This window comes from Diabrotica undecimpunctata, chromosome 3, assembly GCF_040954645.1.
Source record: "Diabrotica undecimpunctata isolate CICGRU chromosome 3, icDiaUnde3, whole genome shotgun sequence".
Classification (NCBI taxonomy): domain Eukaryota; kingdom Metazoa; phylum Arthropoda; class Insecta; order Coleoptera; family Chrysomelidae; genus Diabrotica; species Diabrotica undecimpunctata.
In genome coordinates, this window is record NC_092805.1 from 58679830 (window position 1) to 58705777 (window position 25948).

General features: G+C 32.3%; 2 protein-coding genes across 8 annotated transcripts in view; one reads left to right on the forward strand and one right to left on the reverse strand.

The window, feature by feature from the left end:
* The window catches only part of LOC140436838 (fatty acid synthase-like), a 55730-nt gene extending 41447 nt beyond the window's left edge, over nucleotides 1–14283 (reverse strand). Inside the window, exons 1-4 of the mRNA XM_072525969.1 lie at nucleotides 14174–14283; nucleotides 7592–7748; nucleotides 6856–7044; nucleotides 4420–4977 (exon numbers count right to left, since the gene is read on the reverse strand). Coding sequence (XP_072382070.1) covers nucleotides 4420–4977; nucleotides 6856–7044; nucleotides 7592–7727 — 883 coding nt within the window. The 5' untranslated portion in view covers nucleotides 7728–7748; nucleotides 14174–14283. The remainder of the gene's footprint in view (nucleotides 1–4419; nucleotides 4978–6855; nucleotides 7045–7591; nucleotides 7749–14173) is intronic.
* The window catches only part of Rbp6 (RNA-binding protein 6), a 1719762-nt gene that overhangs the window by 752160 nt on the left and 941654 nt on the right, over nucleotides 1–25948 (forward strand). Inside the window, exon 3 of one of the 7 annotated variants that reach the window (XM_072525976.1) lies at nucleotides 25857–25884. The exons of the other annotated variants lie outside the window; for them this stretch is intronic. The gene's annotated coding sequence lies outside the window, so the exon portion shown is untranslated. The remainder of the gene's footprint in view (nucleotides 1–25856; nucleotides 25885–25948) is intronic. 7 annotated transcript variants of the gene reach the window in all.

The following is a 25948-nucleotide window of genomic DNA, read 5'->3' on the forward strand; positions in this document are numbered from 1 at the left end:
GGTTGCCTAGTCACATGGCTCACTTAAACATATTTACAACATTAAAATACAACTTTTTACAATTATTATATGATAATTTCTTAAAAATACCCTCACATAAATAATTTTTATTAAATTCTCTAGTATATAACTTATTTAAAACAACCAAATATCTAATATTATGTAGTATATAACTTATAAATTATTTTCTATAAACCCTAATCGTATCAATATATATATATATATATATATATATATATATATATATATATATATATATATGTATATATATATATATATATATATATATATATGTTTATATATATATGTATGTAAATATATATATATATATATACACATATATATATATATATATATATATATATATATATATATATATATATATATATATATATATATATATATATATATATATATATATATCGTGAGATTGACTTTTGCTTGAATTAAAGAAGTTTTCTTTATAGGAGAAAACAAACAAGTAAGAAGATAATGAAAAAATAGAACATTATACAAATGGTTTGATATTTAAGCCTTATTGAATGAATATAAAAATATAGAATCAATGTTGCTTTCAGTAACTGAATTATAAGGAAGCGGTTAAAAAACGATGGGTTGATATTACTATCCGTGTTTCTTCTTCTTCTTCATCCAGTTTGCATCTACTCCTGGACAAAGACCTCCTCGTAAGTTCTCCTCCACTCTTTTCTATCCTAAGCTAGTTGATGCTAGTTTCTCCCCATTTCCGCTTTGATATCGTCGAGATACCGTTTTTGTAATCTCCCCCTACTACGATGTGTTCTCGTGGTCTCCAATATATAATGGTTTTTGTCCATCTTTCGTTGTTCTGTTGTGCCACGTATCCTTCACAGCTCCGTATCATTTGCGTAATTCTTCAAATTACATCTTCCACCATCGTTCTGCTTTACACGTCTTTGTTTCTTGTATAATAATAAATTATATGAGTAGATCATGCTGAATACATATATTAAAAATCTACGAAGCTTCTCCAATCTTATATTTTCACACGTGCAGACCATCTGGAACTATTAGTCCAGGGAAAACCATGATGTCAAGGCTAAACCAATGGACATGATCAGTATGGTTTGTATTAACAGTAGGTGATTTAAAACAGTGAGATATTGTGGTAATCAGCTTGAAACGTTCTACAATAGAAACATATCCTGAGAATTTTTCAATTTCCGTTAAATGACACATATGCTTTCTTCTCATTTAAGGTAATTTTTGATTCAAAGTTAACCTCAAAGGTTATTCTTCTAATTTCATGGTAAAGAAAACGTTTACTTTTAATTTAGCTTCTAAAGGGCATGGAAACTGTTAACAAAGATACTTGAAACAGTATTTATTTATAATATTATATAATATTATTATTTATAATAGTATAAATTTGGTAAAACCACTTTGCTGACTTTGCTAACCAGGAGCATGCACGTTACTTTTAAATCTGCATAAATTGTAGATTTTTTCAAGGGTACTGAGAGACCAATATGTATAAATACGTAAATAACTAATAAAACAGTCTTTATACTTTTCTCTTCTTCTCCTAAGCCTTCTATCGCTTATGTTTGGACACAGGCCTCTACCAATTCCTTCCATCGATCTTCAGCATTATCATCATCATCCAGCCTTCATTTATCACGTCTACTGCTTTACATAGGCCTCTCTTAAACTCCTCCATTCTATACGATTTTGTGCTCTTGTTGCCAATTTTTGGTGATACGCCTTATGTCGTTAACCCAACCAATCCAACGTGTAGGTGGTCTTCCTCTACTACGTTTGTCTGCTCTTGGCCTCAAATTTGTAATTTTTTTCGTCCATCGTGAGTCGTGCATTCTCGCTCCATGGTCTGCCCAGTTTCGCTATGTGTTCTACAACATCAGCAATACTCGTCCTTCTTCGCATATATTCGTTTCTTATTCGGTCCCGCAACGTCACTCCCAGCATAGACCGTTCCATTCGTCTCTGTGCCACTCTCAATTTCGAAGCCGTAGTCTTGGTTAGAGTTACAGTTTCCACCCCATAGGTCATGACCGGTAATACGCATTGGTCAAATACTTTTTTATGAAGCTAATTGGTCTGTTGGCCCTAAGTGTGTCTCGCAGTTTTACAAAGGCCGTCCATGTCCATGCTAAAGTAATTCGTCTTTTGATTTAGAAGGATTGGTTATCCCTGCTGATTCTTACCTCATAACCCAAATACATATTTTTCCACCAGTTCTACCACTTTGTCTTGGACATTTAATTGGTTATTGGGGGTATCGATCTTTATCCTGAGCAATATATTTCCCATTTGTTCCTTGTATTCCTTTAATGTCATCTACATTCTCATATGTGGTATTTCTTGGTCATCTACTTTTTTAAGGTTTCTTATGTTGTAGTGTGGCGTTTTAACGTTGTTTTTTGACTAGAAGTGTAAGCTGTGAAGCTCTATTTGAGTTTGGCAATTTTGTGTTGTAGCTAATTCTTTCATATTTTCCTTGGTTAGGGCTAAGGTTTGACATCCATATGTCGAGATAGGAAGAATGCACTGGTTAAACACTTTGATTCTTAATTATTGAGGTATTTTGCGGCTCTTAAGTATCCAACTAAGTTTTCCAAATCCTGCTCGTGCCAGTCTTATTCTTCTAGTGATTGTTGCACTTTGGTTCTCTTTGTCCAGTGTTTCAGAATTTGGCATGGGTAGATATATTCATGTACTTTTTTTATCTCACTTGCCATTTATATTTATACATCTGGGCGGACCATATGGCAGAATGAATGACAGGCGGTGAACTTAAAAAATTACAGTGTGAAGATCACGAGAAGCAGAGGTAGACTACCTTTACGATGGACAGACAACGTCAAAAGAATCGCTGTCAATTGGCTGAAGGAAGCTCAAGACCAACAGAACTGAACAAAATTAGGAGAGCCCTATGTTTAACTTTATATGCAGAAGGCTAAATGATGATGAGGTCGTTATTATTTTTTTTTGTCACTTTTAGGCCGACATATTGGGAGATGTCTGCCCGTTCCTCCATCATTATTTGTAGTTCCTCGAATGTGCTCGCTATAATCACGATGTCGTCAGCGAATCGGAAGTAGTTAAACTTGTTACCATTAACGTTGATACCATATGTTGACCAATTTGTAGTTTTAAAAAGTTTTTTTATGGCTAGAGTAAAAAGCTTTGGAGATATTACTTCGCCTTTTCTAACTCCTCTCTTATTGGTGATGGGATTTGAATTTTCGTCTAGTTGTCGCGTTTTCGTGTATATACACACATATATATATATATATATATATATATATATATATATATATATATATATATATATATTATTTTGAATCTGTTCTACAATGATTAGTAGCTGGTTTCATGGCCCATATCTCGATACTATCAATCTACGAAGACAAGAACTAGTTTTAAGTAAATCAACACACAGCCATCCTCCTTTTTGTATTCATAACCAAACTCTTTCATCAGGGTGGAAATGTCTGAGTAAAAATCTTTAACCAAGTCGTTACGTTTGATCCGATTAAACAATTTAGGCTCTATATTTTCTGCAATACATTGGAATTCTTCGTCATCATGTTTATCTTACTTTGATTGTACATTTGAAAGTATTTTAGTTTAATTTAAATCATCTGGAGGTTCAGAGACGCACCGATCTATACCGTTTCTTACTGGTAGCATGGCAGACACAAGGTTAGGGTAGCTTATTATCTTTTTGTTTTTTCTTTTGCCATGTTAGTATTATTAACACTTTAAAAGTAAAAAATCAACACACTGATTTCTTAGCTCTCTTTAATCATTGAACCAGTATGCTTAAGTATTTTTGTGTTTTTAGAAAGTCAAAGTGTTAAATATAACAAAAATTTTAAACAGAGTTTTAACAACCGCGATTATACATAGTACTGAGCTCATGTACAGAAAACGTCAAAGAAAGGTTCTTCTTCTATTATTTATTGGCTTGCATACTCGTGCATCTACCAGCACATTTGTTAGAATTGCAGCTTGTCCACAAAAAACTTTCTTTCCCCAAAGAAATTAAACTTCAACAATACCACTAAAAAAACATATTATAAAATTTTATTTTTACACACTTTATCTAAACAGATATATTTCAACAACGATGCTCAAGATAATTAAAAGTGAGGTTGACAGTAAACAAAATGTCAGCTATTAATATAAATTTGTTTTTTAGTGCCACCAAGTTTTATGAAAGCACCCGCTAAATAAATTCAACTATAAAATGTGAGGAAACACAAGAAGATACAACTTAATAAATATCATATTTAGATTCAGCGCCTCAAAGTGCATGAAAATAAGGTATATTTAGTAAAAAAAGGTCTTTTATTGTTGACCTGTGTAATTAGTAAATTTTTTTAAAAAATTATAATTGGTGTATTGGATACGTACCAGTTGCGTGCATTTCAAAATAAGCCACGTCATCAGGATTTATATTGTTTTTTGTGTATATATCTTTGATCAAAGTAGTCTGTAGCTTGTGAGAAGGACAGGTAATACCTTCGCTCTTATAACCATCCATATTGGCTCCTGCTCCCAATACAGTTGCGTAAATTCTTCTGCTGTTTTTCTTTTTTTGCAATAAGTAAGCACATACTGTTTCTGATCTATTGAATCCTGCTCTTTCTTTTCCGAAAATTTTGCACCCACCATCTTTCATTAGTACACCCAGTTGGTTTAGTTCAGCTGCTTCCCTCGCACTATAATTTATAGTAGTACTGCCAACAATGGCATTATCGATTTCTCCTGCTTTTAGTTTTTGATAGGCTACGGAAAATGCGTACAGTGAACCGGAGCAGGCTGAATCCATGGCAAAGCTCGGACCATTGAAGTCAAAGTAGAAAGATATTCTGTTAGCTGTGCTGTAGGAATGATTAACTACATAATAGTATTCATTGGCATCCTTTGGTAATTCCTTAGAGTTAAACATACCTACTGCGATGAAGACTCCTAAAATATTAAAAAGAAATTAAATATCAAAGAAATATTTATATTATTAGTGTGATTCTACGGAACACGAGGGAAAACTAAGAGAAGTCTAGATCCATATTTTTATGTTGTTAAAGAGAAGGTTTTTGATTCGTGTGTACTTCCAGTTTTAACGTATAAAAGAGAAACAATTACTCTTACCAGAAAATTCCACATTCTTAGAAAACTACAGGGCACTTATTGGGCTTGCGCTTGATACAAATAGAACAAGCCCAGCAGAAAATCTTGTACGCTGAATTTAACAAAACTCATTTGGGCATTAGAAGAAACTTTTTTATCTTAAATTACGTGGAAAAAAAAAGCAGCAGAATCAAAAAATCCAACAAACAATCACATTTTCCTAACTTGATCCTTATCTATATTTTAAGAAAAATTAAGTCTATTTATAATATCTCTTTACTAAAAGAATAATACCAAAAAAACCTACTCAATAAACTCTTCCTAGCGATTATAATTTTGTTTATCCATAGGTCATAAAAATCCCCAGATGTAATACAAGTTTGAATGAATTTCTCAAAATATGACTCTTCTAGCAAATTTGTATTACAAGAATTTCTCGTGATCAAAGACACATTTCAAAGAGAGGCACTCAAAGAAGAAGACGATTGTTTGGATCAGTTCAGATTTATTAACTGGTCTTGTCTTAAAATGAATTCGAGACCTTTTTTGAATTGGAGAAGTAGGAAATAGTATCTTGTTGTGGCAAAAGAGTTGGTGTTATATTTTTACTCACAATAACGAAGTATTCATTTAGATTTTTAGAGTTTGGAGAAGAAAATGTTTGAGCTGTGTTAGTTTTATTTCGAAGATCGTTTATTATGGACCAAGTTTATCTTGCAACATTTTTAGAGCTTTCTAGACGATTCTGATAGTATAATTTTTTAGCTGTTTTGATAAGGTTCAGATAGGTTTCTCTGTACTTGGAGATATATTCAGTGACAAAGAAGTTGGTAGTGAATTTCTTGATGTGCAGTAGTGAACGCACATTCTTGGCTGATATGCGGATACCTTTGGTAGTCCAGGGTTTGTGATGTTTTAACTTAGTTGTAATTAAAGAAAATGCCTTATTGAAAATACAGACAAGCCTATCTAAAAAATCTCTGAAATTATAGTCCACGCCCACAAAGGGAAAGTGCCACCCAGAAGTCAAGCACAAATTTTAAAATTTACGAAATTTCTGAGCAGAAATAATCCTACCTAAACGTTTTCGAGGACTGTTTTTTAAGAGTGTTATACTTGGTATATACTGCTTCATGATCAGATAGTCCTGCATTCATAATTTGTATCTTACTGTTTTATAATTATTTTTTATAAACTAGTATTTTTTTATAACATTCTAATTATGATAGAATGGAAATTTTTATTAAAAAAACTTTTTGTAGAATTGTACTCGATCGTGAGGTATCACAATCGTTCAAATGTAAAAACTGATTCTTTAGAAAGACAAAGAAGTCAAAATGCGTCATGTAACTATCATAGGGCTTTCCCAAAAATAAGAGATTTTGACCGATTTTTGGTATATACTATTTTTTTTTGGTCGTGTTTAGTTAAATAATTACGATATTAATACAAAGACAAAACGAAATAGCATATTCAGCTTCTACTTGACTATTAAGAAGGAAGATCGTTTGCATTGTTATTGGTATACCATTCTGTATTTAATATGGATAGCTATAGCTAAAGTAAAATAAGTTTTTGTTTAGAACGAATGATTTGTTTTTGTTTTGCTTTTTTTTAGAGTTACTTTCAAGTAAAGTTTTTGGAATGTTTTTATTCCAAGGAATGTATTTGAAACGGACAATATAATGCCTTTGGAAATTACAAAACATAAATTATTACCTGTATTGCTTCCTCTTAATTCCTTGGGATTAAAACCAGCGTCAATAATAGTTTCAAAGGTTACCTCCATTAGAATCCTTTGTCGAGGGTCCATAAAATTGGCTTGTGCGGAATGAATTTTGAAAAACTCTGCATCAAATTTCTCAATATCTGGTACTTTTCCGGTCGTATATGGTACATCTTTGTAAGCTAGAACATTTTTATTGGTTTAAGTAATAGGTCTTTATATATATAAGGTATTAGGGGTAATTTTTAAATAAATTTTAAGGCTGAAGCTTGATAGACCGAGACATACATGTAGTAATACCCGCTATATATACAAATTTATGATAATAATAATAGCAGGGTAGTTTGTTATCTTCTAAGCATACGATGTACAAGGTAGGTAACGTGGCCAGTGCTAAGCTTCAATCGCCTATTATTACCACTGGATTTACCGAAGGTAAATCCAGCACATCAAGGAATATGTCCATAACATAAAAAATAAAGAAAATTGTAACAACATGCAGACTAAAACTACGTTTGTAAAGAGATATAGAGTAATAAAATTCACACACAACCTTAGATGACCTAATATACAAACTGGTTTAATAAATAGAATATAGTGTAGGGAGTAGAAGAAGGAAAAGTCTAGGTTAAAGAAAATACAACTGATTAATATAAAATATAGGCTAATACATTAAAGATTTACAAATCACTGAAACGATAGTATTAGTAATAGTCTATATATTCTTACCTCGTGGAAACCTTCTTTCATCTTCGGTAAGTAGTAATTTATTACTTAACAATGCTTCTTTAAATTCATCTATACTGTGACATTCTGGAAAGCGTCCAGATACTCCAGATATTACGATATCTTCACCATCAGCCATTACAGAACCAATAGTGTTTACCTGCCAATATCATACATATAAATAATTATATTATAATGTGCTTGAATAAGATATGGGATTTTCAATACTCTCAATAATATGTACCAAGAAGAATAACAGTTTAATGAATTAGTTTTTGTTTTGAATGTTTCTGTTAGGTTATACTAAATCAAAACAATTATTATTGAGAGATGAATGAATTAACTATATATCTGATTCTTATTTTATTTCTTTTCTAGTGCCAACACACTAAAGATTTCAAGAAATTTAAGATATCGAAGAAAAATAAATTTAAATACAGGACTAAACCTGCAATCCACTATCATAAAAATCATCACAAATAAGTAATATATGCAACAAGAAAATATTGATATACAAAATATAGAGAAATGAAAGAAAAAAAAGGAACGTCCGCGTCCTCGGGCAAAAATATATAAGAAACTTGTTTTGGAAAAGACAAGTCTAGTCTAAGACAAACATTATAAAACAAGTTTTTGAGAAACTAGGAAAACTCAACCTAGAAACTCACATTTGGAAAAAGAAGAATACTAAAAACACCTGAGATTAGATAAATCAAAAGTGTGTACATAAATACAATTGATAAAAACGTATGGCATTATTCAAAAATTTAAAAAATAAAAAGTAACTTTGTTAATTAAAAAACTGTTATAAGAAAATAAAGTCTGTGTCATTTGTTATCAATACTCAGTATTTCATCGTCGGGTCCTTATAATATTCTGTATACCTCTTGGCATTATAGTACTTAAATTTTGAACATAAAGTTGGTCCAATTTGTCCCATATCATTTCAGGAGCCGCACTAAGATCAGGCAAGTTGGACGGGTTAGCCGAACTTAAATTTATCTTTCCAGTGTGTCCCATAGATATTAGATTGGATTTAGGTCGGGACTAAAAGCTGGCCAATTCATACGAACATTCACGGCGTCTTCTAAGGAATCATTGATGATTGTGTAAGGACACCTGTTTTAGTCTAAAACAATAAAATTAGGTCCTATGAATAGCCCAAAAGGTACCACATGCTCATCTACAATAGTTTTTATATACCTTGATCCTGTCATAGAACCTCCTTCCAGAATAGTTAATTCAGTACGGGTATCGAAACTTATACCAGCCCAAACCATAACTAAGCCTCCTCGATAGGTTATTATGTCGTTAATATTCCACTGTGAAAATCGTTCTCATTGTCTTCTCTAGTTCCTTTTGCGAGAGTCTGGTAACCTTAAACAAACCTGGATCCAAAAACAAAACATTACGTCAATCTGCGTAATTTAAATTTGGATTTTTGATCATAAATTCGCTTCATAAGGTCGAAGTTTATCCTCTATAATTCGAGGAAATGTACTTATCTCCTTTTTTACATAGAAGTATGGTTGAGCTAGTTCGCCATTTATTTGTAATTCTATGTTGTAGAGGATTTTCTGAACTAGTTGTGGGATTTGTTGTATTAGATTTTAGCCTCCATATTTTAGCAGTTCATTTGGGATTCGGTCCGGTGCTTTTATATTCTTTAATTTTATGGAGGGCAGATTATATGTCATGCATTTGGATTTTGATTTTATTATTATTTCTGGTGTCTTCACAATTCTTCTGTGACTTCTATCTTATACAATTTTTTTTCGTTTTTTTTTACTTCTTGGGAAAGCAGAAAACTTTTTCTATGACAGATTTATTTTTTAAATCACGAGCAATAATACTGTTAGTTACATACCATGGAACGTTTCCGATAATCCTAAGTACTTTGGAGTAAAATGTTTGTTAGATCTCGATATTTGAGTGGGATGCTATCCCCCATAATTTACTTTGTAAATATTCAATTTATTGGTAACTGTCAATTGTAAACTACGAGTTAATATACAGTACAATTTGCTTATTTTTAAGTCTAGTTGCTTTCTCCTAGCAAATATATGTGTCCTTTAAGTTAATCGTCGGTCCAGATGGATTTTCAGATATTTTGCATCTTCTCTTTGTTGCAAGAACTGACTATTTAATGCCATAGTTGGACCGGCAGCTCTTCTTAGTGTCTAGGTGACATAAATAAATTAAATCTTATTTGCTTTAACTTGCCAGGTTTTTATCCAAGGGCAAATAACATCAAAGTGAGTGCAAGATTTGAGAAGCAAGGACAGGATCTTTGTAAGCTGCCATAACAGCGATATCATCTACTTATGTTATAATGATTATATTTTTGCTAGTGGAAAAATCAGCTATGTAAATTATATAGACAAGCGGATCAGGAACACTCCCTTGGGGCACGCCAGACCTTATTGGGTGTAGAGTTGTGATTTTGTCTTGATACTTTACTTAAAAGTGTCTATTTTACAGGTAGCGTTTGAGGATAAGGAAAATGTTATTTGGTAAGCATTTTATGATTTTATAATATACTATTATATTATAAAAGTCCATCGTGCCAAACTTAGTCGAAAGCTTGGACTATCTTCAAAATGGCAGCAAAGCAGTATTCTTGATCTTCAAAGGATCTAAATATTTTTTTTATAATTCGGTAGACTTGTTCCATGGAGGCACATTTCGCCATAAATCCAAATTAAGTGTAAGGGATTAAGTAATTTACTTTCAGAATTGCTTTCACTTTCTCTATAAGTAATTTTACTAAAAAGGATACTGTTTGTTTAGCAGGTTTACCTGGCTTAGGGATTAGTATAATTTGGGCTACCTTCCACAAAAGCGAAAAAAACCCTGTCTTTAAATATGTATGGATATTGTGACATGGTTATTGGTCAAATTTTTAATAGGTGGTTCCAGTTTGTATAAAGTTTGCAGAAATTCTTTCACTTTATCTTCAACGTCAAGCTTTTTGCCGCGGAATATAGTTTGAAGACTTTTTTAATTGCTCGGCAATGCCATTGGCTAGCATTACTTTTTGCCCAGTTGATATCTGAAGTAGTTATTGAAGGGTTTCTAAATTTAGGCCTTTTTAGTTTTTTTACAGCTTTTTATAAATTATAGTCAGTAGCTTCTGAAGCTCTTAAGTTCCTAAGATAGTTTTGAATTTTACTGTTTTTATTAGTATTTAGAAAGGTCTTGAGTTTTAGGGTAGTTTGTTTTAATTTAGAATTGTCTGCAGAAGCACAAGATCATTACCAGATTTTTTTTAATTCCCGTTTCCCGCCTATTCTTTGTTTAGTTATCGAAGGCTGATCTTAAGGTATGCTAGTTGATACTTGGCTTGGATTTTTCTCCTATATCGCATTCTGTACCGGTTTTGATAAATATTTTACTGTATTCTCCATCAACAATGGTTTCTAGAGAAATACAGAGATACAAAAAGATATCCATGTATTCACGAGAATATACCGAACATTAGTAAGATTACCTACAACATGTGCATGCGAGATGTGGTTACTCAATAAAGTTAAACATGAATGGTCGCTGTGGTAACTAACGATGATCTTAAGTAGGATGGCCATAAAAAGTAGAAGAAGTGAAAGATTAAGGGAAAGATGGATCGAAAAGGTTGAGAGTGACTTAAGGAAAGTAGGTAATTTAGACTGGAGAGTAGATACAGCAGACAAAAGAAGATGAAAAGATATCGTCAAGAGCCTTAGTAAAAAATAACATTAAAAAAATAAAAGTATTTTAAATGTGTCCTTTTGCCCAAGGCCTACAAGACTTGTAATATGCCGTAAATAAATCAAATAAAAAGAGCAATAAAAAACAGTAGACGGAGTTTTCACGTCAAATCATCTATTTTATTTTTTTATTGAACGCACTAATCATAATTATTGTATGTATTGCTTTTCTTTATCTCACACTTAAATCGATCTGCTTCTACCACATTTGCACCAAATTACAGCTTCGCTAACGTTAAATTATACAGTGGTTTCGTGATTCCAGGTATTACAAATGATTATTGTACAACAGCATTGAACTGTGCAAAGAGCAATTCAGCCGTTTTCTAATCTTCTCTGAGTATGTTTTATAAAGCATAATTATTTCTCCCCCGTTTTTCAGCCTATTTCCGAAATCCAGCCGAGTTTTCCCTTCAATTTGTTTGCCTCGCGTTTTCTATCCAATTTTCAGCCCTCCTAAATCTGGCGGCCGTCGAATCTATTTTTAAAACGGCTTTCCCGATAATGATCTCATTAAAATCCATCACTACAATAATTCGTCGAAAAGACCCTCCAATAATTAACAAAAAAAATTAATGATGATATGTTTTGTTTATAATATTTATTGATATAAAGTGTATGTATTGTATATGGTTAACACAATATGGTTAGTTTTTATTTCTTGTTTTAACAAATACTAATGCTTATTTCTTTTAATCATACTAGATTAGGTTTTGGGTTCAAGTAATCATTGTTTCCTTTCTGGCCAAAGATCACCTTGTAAATCAGTATGTCCCTACCTACACTTGTGTGTGCTCTGTATATTCTGAATACGTCTAGACTTTCATTTAATGTACATATGTAATGTAATGTACATATTGTTGTACTTTTATAAATGATATATTAAGATATTATTAAGATTTAGTCACTTTAGTTGTCTAAAATAACCGACAAAAATAGTTATTTCCCATTGGACCATATTTTGTGATTACTATAAAGCGTTAATTACAATAAAACACGACAAGCTGATGGAAATATTAACAAATAATGAAATAAACACCTGTGATCTAAGAAATAATAGGAATTTTTACTGTAATCAAACATCGTCTATCCGTACAAAGGCAGAAGAATCCGATGGGATCATAATCAAACGTGGGGTCGGACGGATGTATACTATCACCCTTGCTGTTTAATATATACTCTGAAGAAATCTTCTAAGAATCAGTAAAGGATGTCGAAGTCAGAATTCGAATTAACGGAAAATGTATCAATAACATCCAGAAAGCCCTTCAGGAATTCATGAATAGAATCACAGAAGTGAGTCAGAGATATAGACTTTTATTGAACGTTAAAAACCAAAATATATGATGATGTCTAAGAAGGAATGGCAAACTAAAAGAATTAGTGTGAATGGTCAGCCAATAAAAAGAGTAAAAACATACACGTATCTTGGTACGAACCAAGTACCCAAGTAGTAACTTGGGTACTTGGTACTTGGGATCTAGCGAAAGCTAGATCTGCATTTCAAAAAATGACTAAGCTATTTAAATGCCATGATTGATCAGTACACACAAAAATCAGGTTACTATGTTTGTTTAGTTCAGTACATTTTTGTTGAGGTTAATATTGAATTCACGAAGTCATGTTTCTTTAGTACAATTAGTTTTGATTTTACTCTTTCACTTTACTCTGTTTAAATCACTGATTTCAATATGCAATACTATAAGGCTATTTCATGATAGAAGCGAAACTATTAAACATAGATAAACGTAAAGCATACCTTATACAAATCAAACAACGAAAAATATAGGAATAGCTAAGGAACGAAAATAAAATTAAACGAATTAACTTAGGTAATAGACAATTAACTAAAAGAAAAAGTGGCGGAATGCAGCTAATACAACGGATTACAAGCATTTCTAGTAAGATATTATTATTGTCAAAAATACAGCGGAATGGACAACGAGTATAATGAGATGCCCCTTTCAGAAAGTCTAAAAAGATAACCCGAATATTGAATAGGAAAACGTATATGTAGGAACAAACAATTAAATAAAATTACAGGCAGAAACAATAAAACTCATTAAAATAGCAACTGGGATTATATAGGGAGAAGTATTTAGTTTACTAATATCTAATATACTATTGAATTAGGCGGTACAATATGTAAAACGAGATAAAAGAACACCATGTGGAAAAATAGCAAATAAAGGTAGTATGATATGTAGAGGATACCTTTAAATACTGGGGCTAAGGAATTCAACATCAAAATATTGTCACAAGAAAACCAAAAATTCTAGCAATACTAAAAGTACCAATTAGATGTAAATTTGAGTTTTTGAAAACAAAATAGTAAAAGTAGTACCTAATGAAATTTAAATATTATTATTTATATACCAGAACAGAACATTACATGACCAGAATTTTTGATAAGAAATGAGAGAACAACTGACAAAAGCAATCAAAAGAGCCTCGGAGACACAATAAGGAGAAATAAACAGCTAAAAATATAGACAAAATCCGATAAGTTTATTTAATTATTTAGAAGGATGAGATTTATAACAAGCAATTAATTAAAAATATAAAAGACAATTATAAAATAACTATTAAATACTAGAAGTACATAATACATAGATTAATAGTGAAAAAACTTGGTGAGATAAAATATCTCACCATCTAGGACACTATAAATGCTAATGGAGGATAATGCAGATATAAAGATCAAAAATGAAATTAAAAGAAAAATCGTGAATAAAATGGGAGTTTGTATTAATTCTTTTGAAAAGTCAAAATCTAAATCCAGTCACTAGATGAGGTGTATTTATATAAAAAGAAATGTAATAAAATCGTTTGTACCTACCAAAATCAAAAAGCTGCACCTAACCCTTGTTAATTTGGCTAAATAAGTGGTGTCACTACAACTCCTAATATGTAAACTAAAATGAAAACTGAGATTAATACAAAAGTATATATACGTCGTTTTCTAGTTCAAAGAAAACAATGAGCCCAGACATTAATGCAGCCAGCCATAAAAATAATTTAAAGTTGACAGAAACGATAGTACTATTAAGGATAAGATATCTTGGCGTATCCACCAAAATGTATTTCATTTAAAGTAGCGTATTTTGACCCATGCTAAAATGAGAAAACAACTTTTAGATTTTGAGATATGAAAGCTTAGGTGATAAATTTAAAATCCGTCAATTTTTTATATTATTTTTACGAATCAGTGGACAAGCATGATATTAAAAACTGTCGTCATCAATATAAAGGTAATTGAAGAAATAGCAAAAGAGTGCATATTGATGACAAATATTGCAATAAGATACATTCAATACTAGAAACATGTGAGGCAGGGGGAAATATAAATCATTACATGTAACAGTCTGTCACTGTCGTGAAATTTGAAAGAGTAAATTTAATGCAGTTAAATAAAACTACTTAGTGCAGCAATGCTGGTAATAACAAGAAGAGATCTAAAACCACAATTAAAGTGAGACTGTTTGTTAGTTTTGATTCTCCCCGTGTAGTTAGTCAAGATTTCGCTTACAAACCACAGATACAGACACTATCGAACAATTAGACAGTTGTTGATACATTGTAGAAATAAATAGACTATTCTTTCATACATTGTTGTTAACAATGAAGCACAGAAAAATTAGTGTATTTCGTTAAAGTTACAGATTACTTAAGCAATCACAATATTTAGTTTCTAAACAGCTGTGTCTTTAGGTTAACCTTCCGCTACCGGAGGGGGGTACAGATTGTACCCCAAATTCGATTTTTCATGAATAATTTTTAAAAATGTTGGAATTTTGTTTAACTGTTCTAGTTACTTCTTCATTGGGATGTGTAAGAGCATATCCAACCATTTGTTTTCAATTAGACATATTTTTACCTATGAAAAGTGCAGCACTGTGCTTGGGGTACAAGTTGTACCCCCTCCGTCAACCGCGGTACAGTTTATTGCGGTCGATGCCACTGACTAAGCGAGACGTTTTGCGCACGGCACCAAACCCGTTGTTTTCAATAACACACAAATCAGTTCTGTGGATGACTTAGCGCTAACATACCGTTTTAGTTTATCCATTTGTGATTACACGATTTACCGATATGTCGAAAAAAATAAAGTTAGACCTTCGGAAAGAACAGGATCGTGAAACTGCAGTGCAGTGGTTAGAGGAAAGTGATGATGATTACCTTTCTGAAAGAGATAGTTTATCGGATGATTCAGAATTAGATGATAATTTAGAAGTAGCGGAATATGAGCCTGAAATTCTAAAAGTAATTTTTATTTTTGTTTTATGTACGATATTTCTATCTTGAGTTTATTATATTTTAGCCATCTGAGAGCGACAGTAATGATTCTGATAAACCAGTTTTGGGGGCAGTAGATTCCACATTTATTTCCAAGAATGGTACAGTTTGGAAAAATCGTCCTTTACGACAAACTAGATGTCCCACAAAAAACTTGCTCGAAAAACCAGGGCTTACAGAAAAATCTAAAAATGTCGCTAAAATTAGTGATTGCTTAAAATTATTTGTAGATGAGAAAATTATCAGATCAGATAAGATCACCGTCAAATGTACAAACCAGAAAGCGGAGAAATACTTTCAGGATTGGAATGGGAAAAATCCTAATAAAACAAGAACCTGGTTGCCCACTGATTCAGTGGAAATTTATGCGGTCTTGGGACTCTTGATTACGGCGGGTGCGCTAAAAGCCAATAGGGAACCAGTGCACTTTTTGTGGTGTCGAAACCCTTTGTACAGTCGATCTATTTTTCCGACTGCCATGTCACGCGACCGATTTCTAGATTTAATTTCACTTATGCGATTCGATGATTTGAACACAAGAGAAGAACGTAGAAGTTCTGACAAACTAGCAGCTTTTAGGAAAGTGTTTACAAAGTTTGTAGAACACTGTAAAGAAAGTTTTAAGTGCCACTCTCATCTAACTGTTGATGAACCACTTGTAAGTTTTAGAGGTAAGTGTCCATTTAGAGTCTACATTAAATCAAAACCAGCCAAGTATGGCATCAAAATATGGGATCTAGTTGATGCAACAATCACCTATGCTGCTAACCTTCAGACTTGTACTGAAAAAGATGGTAACAAACCAGAAAAAGACCAGGGCAAAAGAGTAGTACTTCATTTGATCTCATTTATAAAAACTGGTTATGGCATCACTACTGATAATTTCTTTACCAGTGTTTCCTTGACAAGAAAAGTCCTCAGTTTTTGCCTTCACTGAGGAAATAACACTGGCTTCTTACGTTCCTAAAAAGAATAAGGCAGTAATTTTATTGAGTACAGAACATAACGACGATAAAATTAGCGGAGAAGAGACGGACTATAAACCAGACATAATCTTGCATTACAATTCTACAAAAGGTGCCGTAGATACTATGGATAAGATGGTAAATGAATATTCTTGTAAAAGAGCCTCTAAGAGATGGCCATTTGTTTTGTTTCAAAATCTTCTAGACATTGCAGGTCTGAATGCATACGTACTGTGGACGACAAATAATTCCATTCGTGCGTATAATGATTCTCACAGACGCAGAGAATTTTTACTAAACCTGGGTCAAGAACTTATAAAGCCCCATGTCGATAGGCGACTACAAAGTCCACAAAAATTCCATAAGCGAATTATAAACGCGATGTACGCGAATTATGCCCACCGCCACCAAGGGAGAATCGCGAAAACGACGCCACCATCTTGAAATCCTCAGGGCGATGTTTACTTTGTCCACGCAAGAAGGAAAGCAAAAGCAGAAAAACGTGCAATTCTTGTAAATTCTTTGTTTGTGCTGAACATCAAACAACCACAACAATTCAAACAATAAAATGTAAAGCTAATCAAAAAAACGATAATTAATTTTTTCAAGACACCATATATTTTTTTATTGTTACTTATATTCAATAAAAAATACTTGCATTTGTTTTAATTATGTTTTAACTAAAATTATTGCATTATGTTAATATTTAATCTATAAAAATGCATGGGGTACATAATGTACCCCCTCCGTCAACTACAAAACAACTTGACCCTTCGGTAGCGAAAGGTTTCATTTATTCATTCATTCACTTTAGGTAAAATGTTTGTCACGCTTATTTTAATTGGTATATATAATCTTCCGATGTGTGTTATTTGTTTATTCTGTTTACTTGCTTCAAATATAGTTTATTTATCGTACTTTCGCTTTTATTTCTTTATGGTAATATACTTATCCAAAGCGAAAGGGAGTTATCAGAGACTTCTAGATTGAACATAGCCATTCTGTTCTCTTTCTGGTGGCCTTAAGTGTTATATAGAAGTCATCGTATTTGCAGAAAATAACAGTTAGGTGGGCCAAAAGACTCAGAGAATGGAGACCTAAAGAAATAAGAGCCACCTAGGTAAATCATTAACAAGATGGATGGACGACTTACGAATAACAGCAGAAATTTGATTCAGAAAGTACAATATAGAGAACTGCGAAAGAAGAGGGGAACTATGTCAAAAAATGGATGCGGAAAATTGACAGATGATGAGTGCACTGATTAATAAAGTTGAAATTACCAGTATAATATCAAACCTTTATTATAACATCTCCAGGTTTGATTATTTAACCGTGTTAGTATACAATTTAGACACACGTTTTGGTATTGTTCTGAAGTTATTTTCTTGTGGCATTTTAAAGTAATTACTATTTAAATGGGAATAAGCCACAATTAAAGGTTAAAGTACGTTTATTGACGTTTCAATTTCCACTTCGGAAATCTTTCTCAAAATACAAACATTTTGAACGATTTGATTTGATTTGAGAACGATTTCCGAAGTGGAAATTCAAACGTCAATGTTTGTATTTTGAGAACGATTTACGAAGTGAAAATTGAAACGTCAATAAACGTACTTTAACCTTTAATTGTGGCTTATTCCCATTTAAATAGTAATTACACGTTTTGGTGTTTAATAGCGCTTAACTAATATTAAATAATAAAAATAATTTTCTTTGGATTGGATTTATGGTTTGATAATTTTTGTTTTGGAAATTCTACCTTTGATAACAATAACACTTTAAAAGAAGTTTGTGAGTGTGTTTTATAAGAGTGTTATATGGACTATTGCCTCAAAGAATGATATATTAACCCAAAACTTCCAAAACAATTATAGCATAATCATTACTCAAACTACCGTATAAATTTTAAGATTTTTAAATTTAGTATGAAAAATCATTTTTATATTTCTGATTAAGGCTTTATTTCGATTGATTTAGAAAATTCTACATCTTTACCCAAAATATAGAAATTCAGAAATAACATTAATGTGAATGCGAGTTTTTTATGTGATGTGATCTTTGAGAATTCATAACTAAAAATATCGAAATTGATATATGGAAGTTTTTAGTAGCAAAAGACCACACACTTGGAAAAACACTGATGAGGACAAAACTACTTGTACTAGTGCGGCGATAGTTTTCACACAGAGCAAACTACGAAAATGAATGTCGAGAGCCTTAAAATTATTATTGGTATTATTCTTTTGAAAATTTTACACGGATGATGACAACTAATATGACTGTTTACACTTTATTTCCTACTTTTATATATATAATCCAGTGGTTGATAGTAAAACCACTTTCTAACATGTTAGAGTCAGAATATTTTTTGTCTGCCTCTTCGAGCTTATACCAACTAGAGGTACTTGATGCGCTGGGTACTAGACGAGTATCGCAAAACAAAGAGAGAGAGCAAACAAGACTACATACTGTCTTTCTTGCAACTCGCTCTGATTAATCGGTCTCAAACTTGTCTACTTTCTTGTACAAACTCCGAACCATTGGGTACGAGGTGCAATAGAAATAATATGTAATTTATTTTGTTCTTTCTGTCGGAACACATTTCACGTTCAGATCATTAAAAGTGATTAAAAAGCAGCCTTTAGTTAGTATGTGTTCGAAGGTCTGTCCAGACGTTTTTGGGATTGCAATGTTTTTCTTTGCAATATAAGCTCCAGTAGATCATAGTGTTGTTGGTTTATCAATATGTGACTCATATATCCACCAGTAAATTATCAATATTCTTCTGTAACGTCCAATTAGTGTCTTTAATTAGTGTTTAAAAATCAAAAATACATACGACAGACAAAGGCGGGAATTGGTTTTTATTAGTAAATCATGCGTCTTTAATTTTTTATATTTAAACAAGCGCTGCTCTAGCTTTCTCTATGCAATATTTAATTTTACTTGAATGATTGTAACTGCTGACCATTTATATTGGTTTCCAAATAAACGTAGCTGTTAATTTGTGTCAGCTGTGAATTGACTACTAACTAATGTGAAGGAGGTGGTCTTTATAAACAATTATAAATTTTGTTTTTAATGTTAAAACCACATTCTTGACTCGTTTCGGTTACTTTTTTGTTTAATACTACGCCCTCATCGATGGTATATGGTTTTAAGTTTTTCTTCTAAGCAGGTGCTCAAAAGTATGGGCGATAAAATGTGTTCCTGTGTGACACCTTTCTTTATTAGAACGTCCTCACTTAGTTGATTATATGTACTAATTCTTACTGTTTGGCTTTAAAATATAGTTTCCTAATTTTTCTAAGATCTCTGCCATCAATGTTAGCGCTTTTTACTATAAATATAAATTTATCGTATTTAACTCCATAAAATGCTCTCTCATAGGCCAAACAATATATGCATATGTTACAGTTTATATCTCTGCAGCACTACAGCATGACATGTGCAGTGCTTCCTTTATACCTATCATATGCTATACCGATATCTATAAATTATCGTATGAATTATTTTTAATTATTATCAATAAATTTTACACTATAATACCAATTTTAATAATACTCATATAATTTAAGTAGTGGTATTGGCTAAAAAACATCTATTCGTATTACACAAAACGTCATATAGACTAAATCTAGTCGCTAATCGAGGCACTAGTAGGTACTAGTACTATCAAAAATGATAGGCCTAATAATTGGTGAATTCACAATTGTTTTTTCTCCTTAGTTAACAAAAGTTACTTAAAGGATATGATAATATCTATTCTAATTGGTTCATAAATAATAAGTATCTAAGGTTTTTTTAATGTAATAAAACAAACACAATTTAAGTGTTTTCTCGCAACCTTCAAATCTTACATTTTTTACCTAAATATAATTACAGAACGGGAAAAATATCCTTTTAAATTTTTTTATTTTATTATCATTTTATTGTGGTGGTAAAGCACCAAGAATTTGTAGTAATTGGTGAATTATAATTTATACAAATAAATTTTGTGTATAGGTAAAAGCCCGGAATTATTCTTATGGGGCATTCAAAAAATATAATTATTTACGTTTTCAATTAGGCCACACTCACAGTGAGGGTTGTCCGCCAAATTCAGTTTAAAAAGATGTTGATTTGTTAAACAATGATCGATCCGCTTTCTTATAAAAATTCTTAAAAAAATACTGGCGTACATTCTATAAACATGCCATCCCGTGACAGTTCTTGTTTGAGGGTCATTCCAAATACCAAGAGCTGTCACTGAATTGTCAGTTGTAACATTATCTATTCTGTTTTTTATTCTTTTATATTTTTCGATATCATTTTCAGTTCGGTGTTCAGACTTTACTTAATTTTATAATTTCGTTTATCCAACTTTTTCTTGGCCGTCCTTTGGTTCGTGACTTTACTCTTTTAATTTATAATATTCTCTTTAACCGCCTTAAGTCTCTCATCGTCTATATGTGCCCAAACTATTTCAATTTTTTTCAAAAATTTTATTTTATCAGTATTTTATTTTAATTGTCTTTTGAAGTGATCAACTTTTACTGTCACCACTGAGTTGCAAAATGAGGGTCAGGCTAAAAAAGATTCGACATACTGTCAACCCAAAATACGACATCAGGCTTTCTAAAGGCCAACGCACAGAACAGAGTGTAAAACAGTATATACATAGCAATTTGAATACCGTTATTCAAACTGATTTAATAGACCAAGAGCTTAAAAAATTGCATAGAGTTTCACAAGACATACAAGAAAAATTGATATGATGGAAAAGAGGCAAAAGGTCAAAGATCAGGACGACATTATCCAAAAGAATAGACAAAGAAATAAAAAAAGATATAAGAATGGCTAAGAACACACAGCTGAGAGCACAATGTGCAGAAATACAGCTATTACAACAGAAACACGATTCATTCAATATGCACAAAAAAGTTAAAGGAGGTGCAGGCTTATACAAGCTTAGAAGAGTTGGATGTTTGGCAGACAACCAAGTTAATCTACTACTGAATGTGGAAGAGAGATTAGAAATTTGAAAGAAATATGTGGAAGTAATATTTGCAGATGAAAGGCAGATTGCCATTAAAGACATAGAATGCCAAACAGGACCCTTATTACCATTAAAAAAGTCACAACAGCTATTAGAAAAACTAAAGATGGTAAAACAGAAAAGGTAGTGGGAAATTTCGGACTTGGTGAAAGAAACGAAAGAGGAGATCGTCTAGTTCAATTTTGCCAAGAACACAACCTAGTACTTACTAACACTCTCTTTAAGCTCCCGCACCGTAGACTCTATACCTGGAAATCACCGGTAGACTCACCTGGTTAAATAATTAGAAATCAAATAGATTATATCGCTGCACCAATCAGGTTTAGAAACTCCATCAAAGCCGTAAAAACTTACCCGGGTGCGGACGTAGCATCAGACCACAATCCGGTGGTATGTAAGTTTGAAGTAAAGTTAAAAAAGCCAAATGTAAAGAACAGGCCCGAAACGCTAGATATTAGGAAGCTTTCCAATAATAATATTAAACAACAGATGCAGGAGAATTTAAATACCGAAATATCAAAAATCCTTAAAAATAACAATGAACCGCTGGAAAAGTGGAGTGAAATTAAAGAAGGGATTAGGACTTTAAGCACTAAGTTTTTACTACCTGATAAGAGAAAAAAGAAAGACTGGATGACTGCAGAAATCCTTGACATGATGGAAGAGAGACGGATATATAAAACTAAAGATACTGCCAAATACCGCGAAACCCATAGACGCATTAGAGCTGGGATAAGAAAAACTAAAGAGAAATGGTTCTCGGAGAGATGCGAAGAAATCGAACAGTGCAAAAAGGTATACGACTATCACAATATGCATAAGAAGATAAAGAAACTCACAACAAAGAAAAGCTACAATATTTTATCGAAAGGGCTATGCGATGATAATGGAAATCTACAACTAGACCCCGACAAAATAGTTAGAATCTGGGAAACTTATGTGGAACAACTGTTTAATGATGACCGTCCTAGTGGGTATACACTGAGCAATGATGATACTGGCCCTTCTATTCTAAAATCAGAAGTGGAGAATGCTATAAAGGGTCTTAAAAATAACAAAAGACCAGGCAACGATAACGTATACGGGGAAGTATTGAAAATGCTGTGCGAAACAAACAGTCAATTTCTAGACTCACTCGTCAGACTCTTTAACAATATTTATAACAGCGGGGAGTTTCCTGAAGACTGGCTAGATTCAACTTTTGTTGCCATACCGAAAAAATCAAAAGCAAAGTCTTGTGATCAACATCGGATGATAAGTCTAATTAACCACATTTCAAAGGCATACACCAAGGTTATTTACAACAGAATAAGCAAAAAATGCGAGGATAACATTGGAGATTCGCAGTTTGGGTTTCGGAATTCTCTTGGGTCACGTTATGAGACATAATAAATATAGAGTACTACAACTGATCGTTCAAGGGAAAATAGACAGCAGAAGGGGTCTAGGGAGGAGAACACACTCGTGGCTCCAAAACTTGCGGCAATGGTTCGGATTGTCATCTGCTGAACTATTCAGATCTGCCGTAAACAAAGTCAGAATAGCCATGTTGATTGCCAACGTTCGGAACGGACAAGGCACATGAAGAAGCAGAAAGATGGTTAACTGTAGGACTTAACAAAATTTATACAGAATTCCTGAAACTTATGGACGGACAAGGAATGCAAGGATAACCACTATATTTAACAAAATATATATATATATATATATATATATATATATATATATATATATATATATATATAACTGGAAATATTCCTCAAAGCTGGTTAAAGTCGACCTTCGTAACTATACCAAATTCACTATACCCCATTCAAAATCATGCAAACACTACAGACTAATAAGTCACTTACTTAAAACGTTTTTAAAAGTGATGCATAACATAATATATAAAAAATGTGAAGAACAAGTATCATGGACACAATATTGGATTTCGCGATACCTTAGGCACCCGAGAAGCTCTCTTCGCTATACAAGTGCTTCTCCACTCTCTTCTCGTTGTCAGCCATTTTCCATCCACTCCTGAATGTACGTCTCCCCCAATTGCTTCCATCTTTTTCTATCTTGCGCCAATCTAATCCACTGTTTACCTGCCACTGCTCTTATGTCATCTATCCATCTTTTTTGAGGTCTTTCCATGCTTCTTGTTGTCGTCCTTAGTCTCCATTCTGGAATTCTCCGTGTCCACCTGTTGTCATTATATCGGGCTACGTGACCTACCCAGCGCCATTTCATTTTTGTAATTTAGAAGATATTTTCTTGTAGCATCTTAAAGCAATTACTATTTTTATTGGGAATAAGCGACAATTTAAGTTTAAAGTAAGTTTATTGACGTTTCAATTTCCATTTCGGAAATCGTTCTCAAAATACAATAATTATTTTGAGAACGATTTCCAAAGTGGAAATTAACATGGTAATAAACTCATTTTAAACTTAAATTGTGGCTTATTCCCAATAAAATTAGAAAATAATTTATTATTATATGCAACTAAAAAAGTTATATCAGTTTTTAGTTAAAATGTTTTATAAAAAGTGGTGCAATAATTTTTTTATAAGAGTTTTAAACAAAATTGAGCCACAAACGTTGGTAGTTTGATTAATAAGTAAGTTATAGAACAATTCAAAACGGAACATTTAAAGCTTTGGTAAATGTTTCTATATTAACTTTTTTCCGAGATATTGAAAATTTATTTACTCGCGCAGATTACGCGCGCTCGTATTTGCTGTAAGCTTACCGTCCGCCTCAGAGTGCGTTATTAACAGTTCCATTCCTTGGTTAAAAGTTAACATACAAACATTTTCCAAATCTTAAAATATCTATTTTGAGTTGTTCTATGACTTTCATTAGCCAGATTTTCAACGCTTAAACTTTAAATTTGTTTAAATCTCTTATAAAAAATTATCGCAATTGTTTAGTGAAATTTTTAATGCTTAACAATATAACTTTTTCAATAATAAAGTTAAAAAATAATTTGAACAGTTTTTAAGGCTGAAACAATTACCTTTAAAATGAGGTATTTTTAAATTTAATCGCACGTATGAAAGTTGAGTGAACACTAAGAAAAACTCCATCGAATGCCTATTTTACAATTATTTTTCACAAAATTTGAAATAACTCCGGTTCTAACAATCGAATCAAAGTTTGTCAAACGCCATTTTGTTTATTTTTTCAAAAGGAACAATTTTTATTTTGGTAAAATTAAATATCTCTGATAGTTAAGGAGACAAAGTCATTTAAACAATTAAATTGTTAATAACAAATTATCTAATGGGTTTTCAGCACAGTACCCTTGAAAAATCGATTCTGAGCACGAAAAAACATAAAAAACGTCAAGGTACCGAGGGAACATAAACGTGCATACTAAACTCCCCTCTGGCTCCTAGGCTACTGGTGGTGAAGGCAAATGCCACATTTTCTTTAACGGCAGCCAGAAAATAACAGAATTTGTAAAAGCGGGTATATTGATTTTAGCGAAAAAGTAACCGATATGAATTAAAAGTTTTGTCCTTTTCAGGTGTCCTTTTCAGGACATAAAGGACATCTTAAAGGTATCATGATTTAGAATATTTTAAAGGAAATTTGTAAAGTAGACATAAAAAAATTATTGTAAGAAGGAACTACAGAGAACTGACCAAACATACGGGACGCCTGACGGGATATTTAATGCAATAAGTATAATTGCCAATTTCGTAGATTTACAACAAACTGAAAAAACATGTAAAGTAGATACCGACATATTACCATTATATATTCAAAACAAATATTTTTAAATGTCCATTTATTGTGTACTTCTTCTTTATGTGCCGTTTTCTACCGAAGGTTGGCGACCATCAAACGATAGGTTTCTCTGTTTTGTGCCGCATGTATTATGTTGGCAGCTTCTGGTATTTGAAACCATTCTCTCAAGTTTCTCAGCCAGGATTTCTTCTTTCTGCCCAAACCTCTTCTACCTTTAATCTTGCCTTCCACGATAAGCTGTAGCAGACTATCGTTACTTTAAGCTGTAGCAGACTTATCATTACGGAACACATGGCCCAGGTATGACGCTTTTCTGTACCCTGTGTAGCCTGTAAATAATAATATAGGCAGCACCCACGTCTAAAACTGCCTGCTTCTACAATTTTATTATTCTGTGGCGATTGCGAAAATACTATAGTGCTTTTCATTTTTATAGTTTTTACGCCGTACATTGATTTTACATTTTTTTTTTATTTTCTAGGTAAGCATCTTTGCAGTTTAAAAACAATGTAAGTTATAATAATTATATTTAATTATGTTTGTTATCTTTTTTATTCACTCGTTCTATTAAGA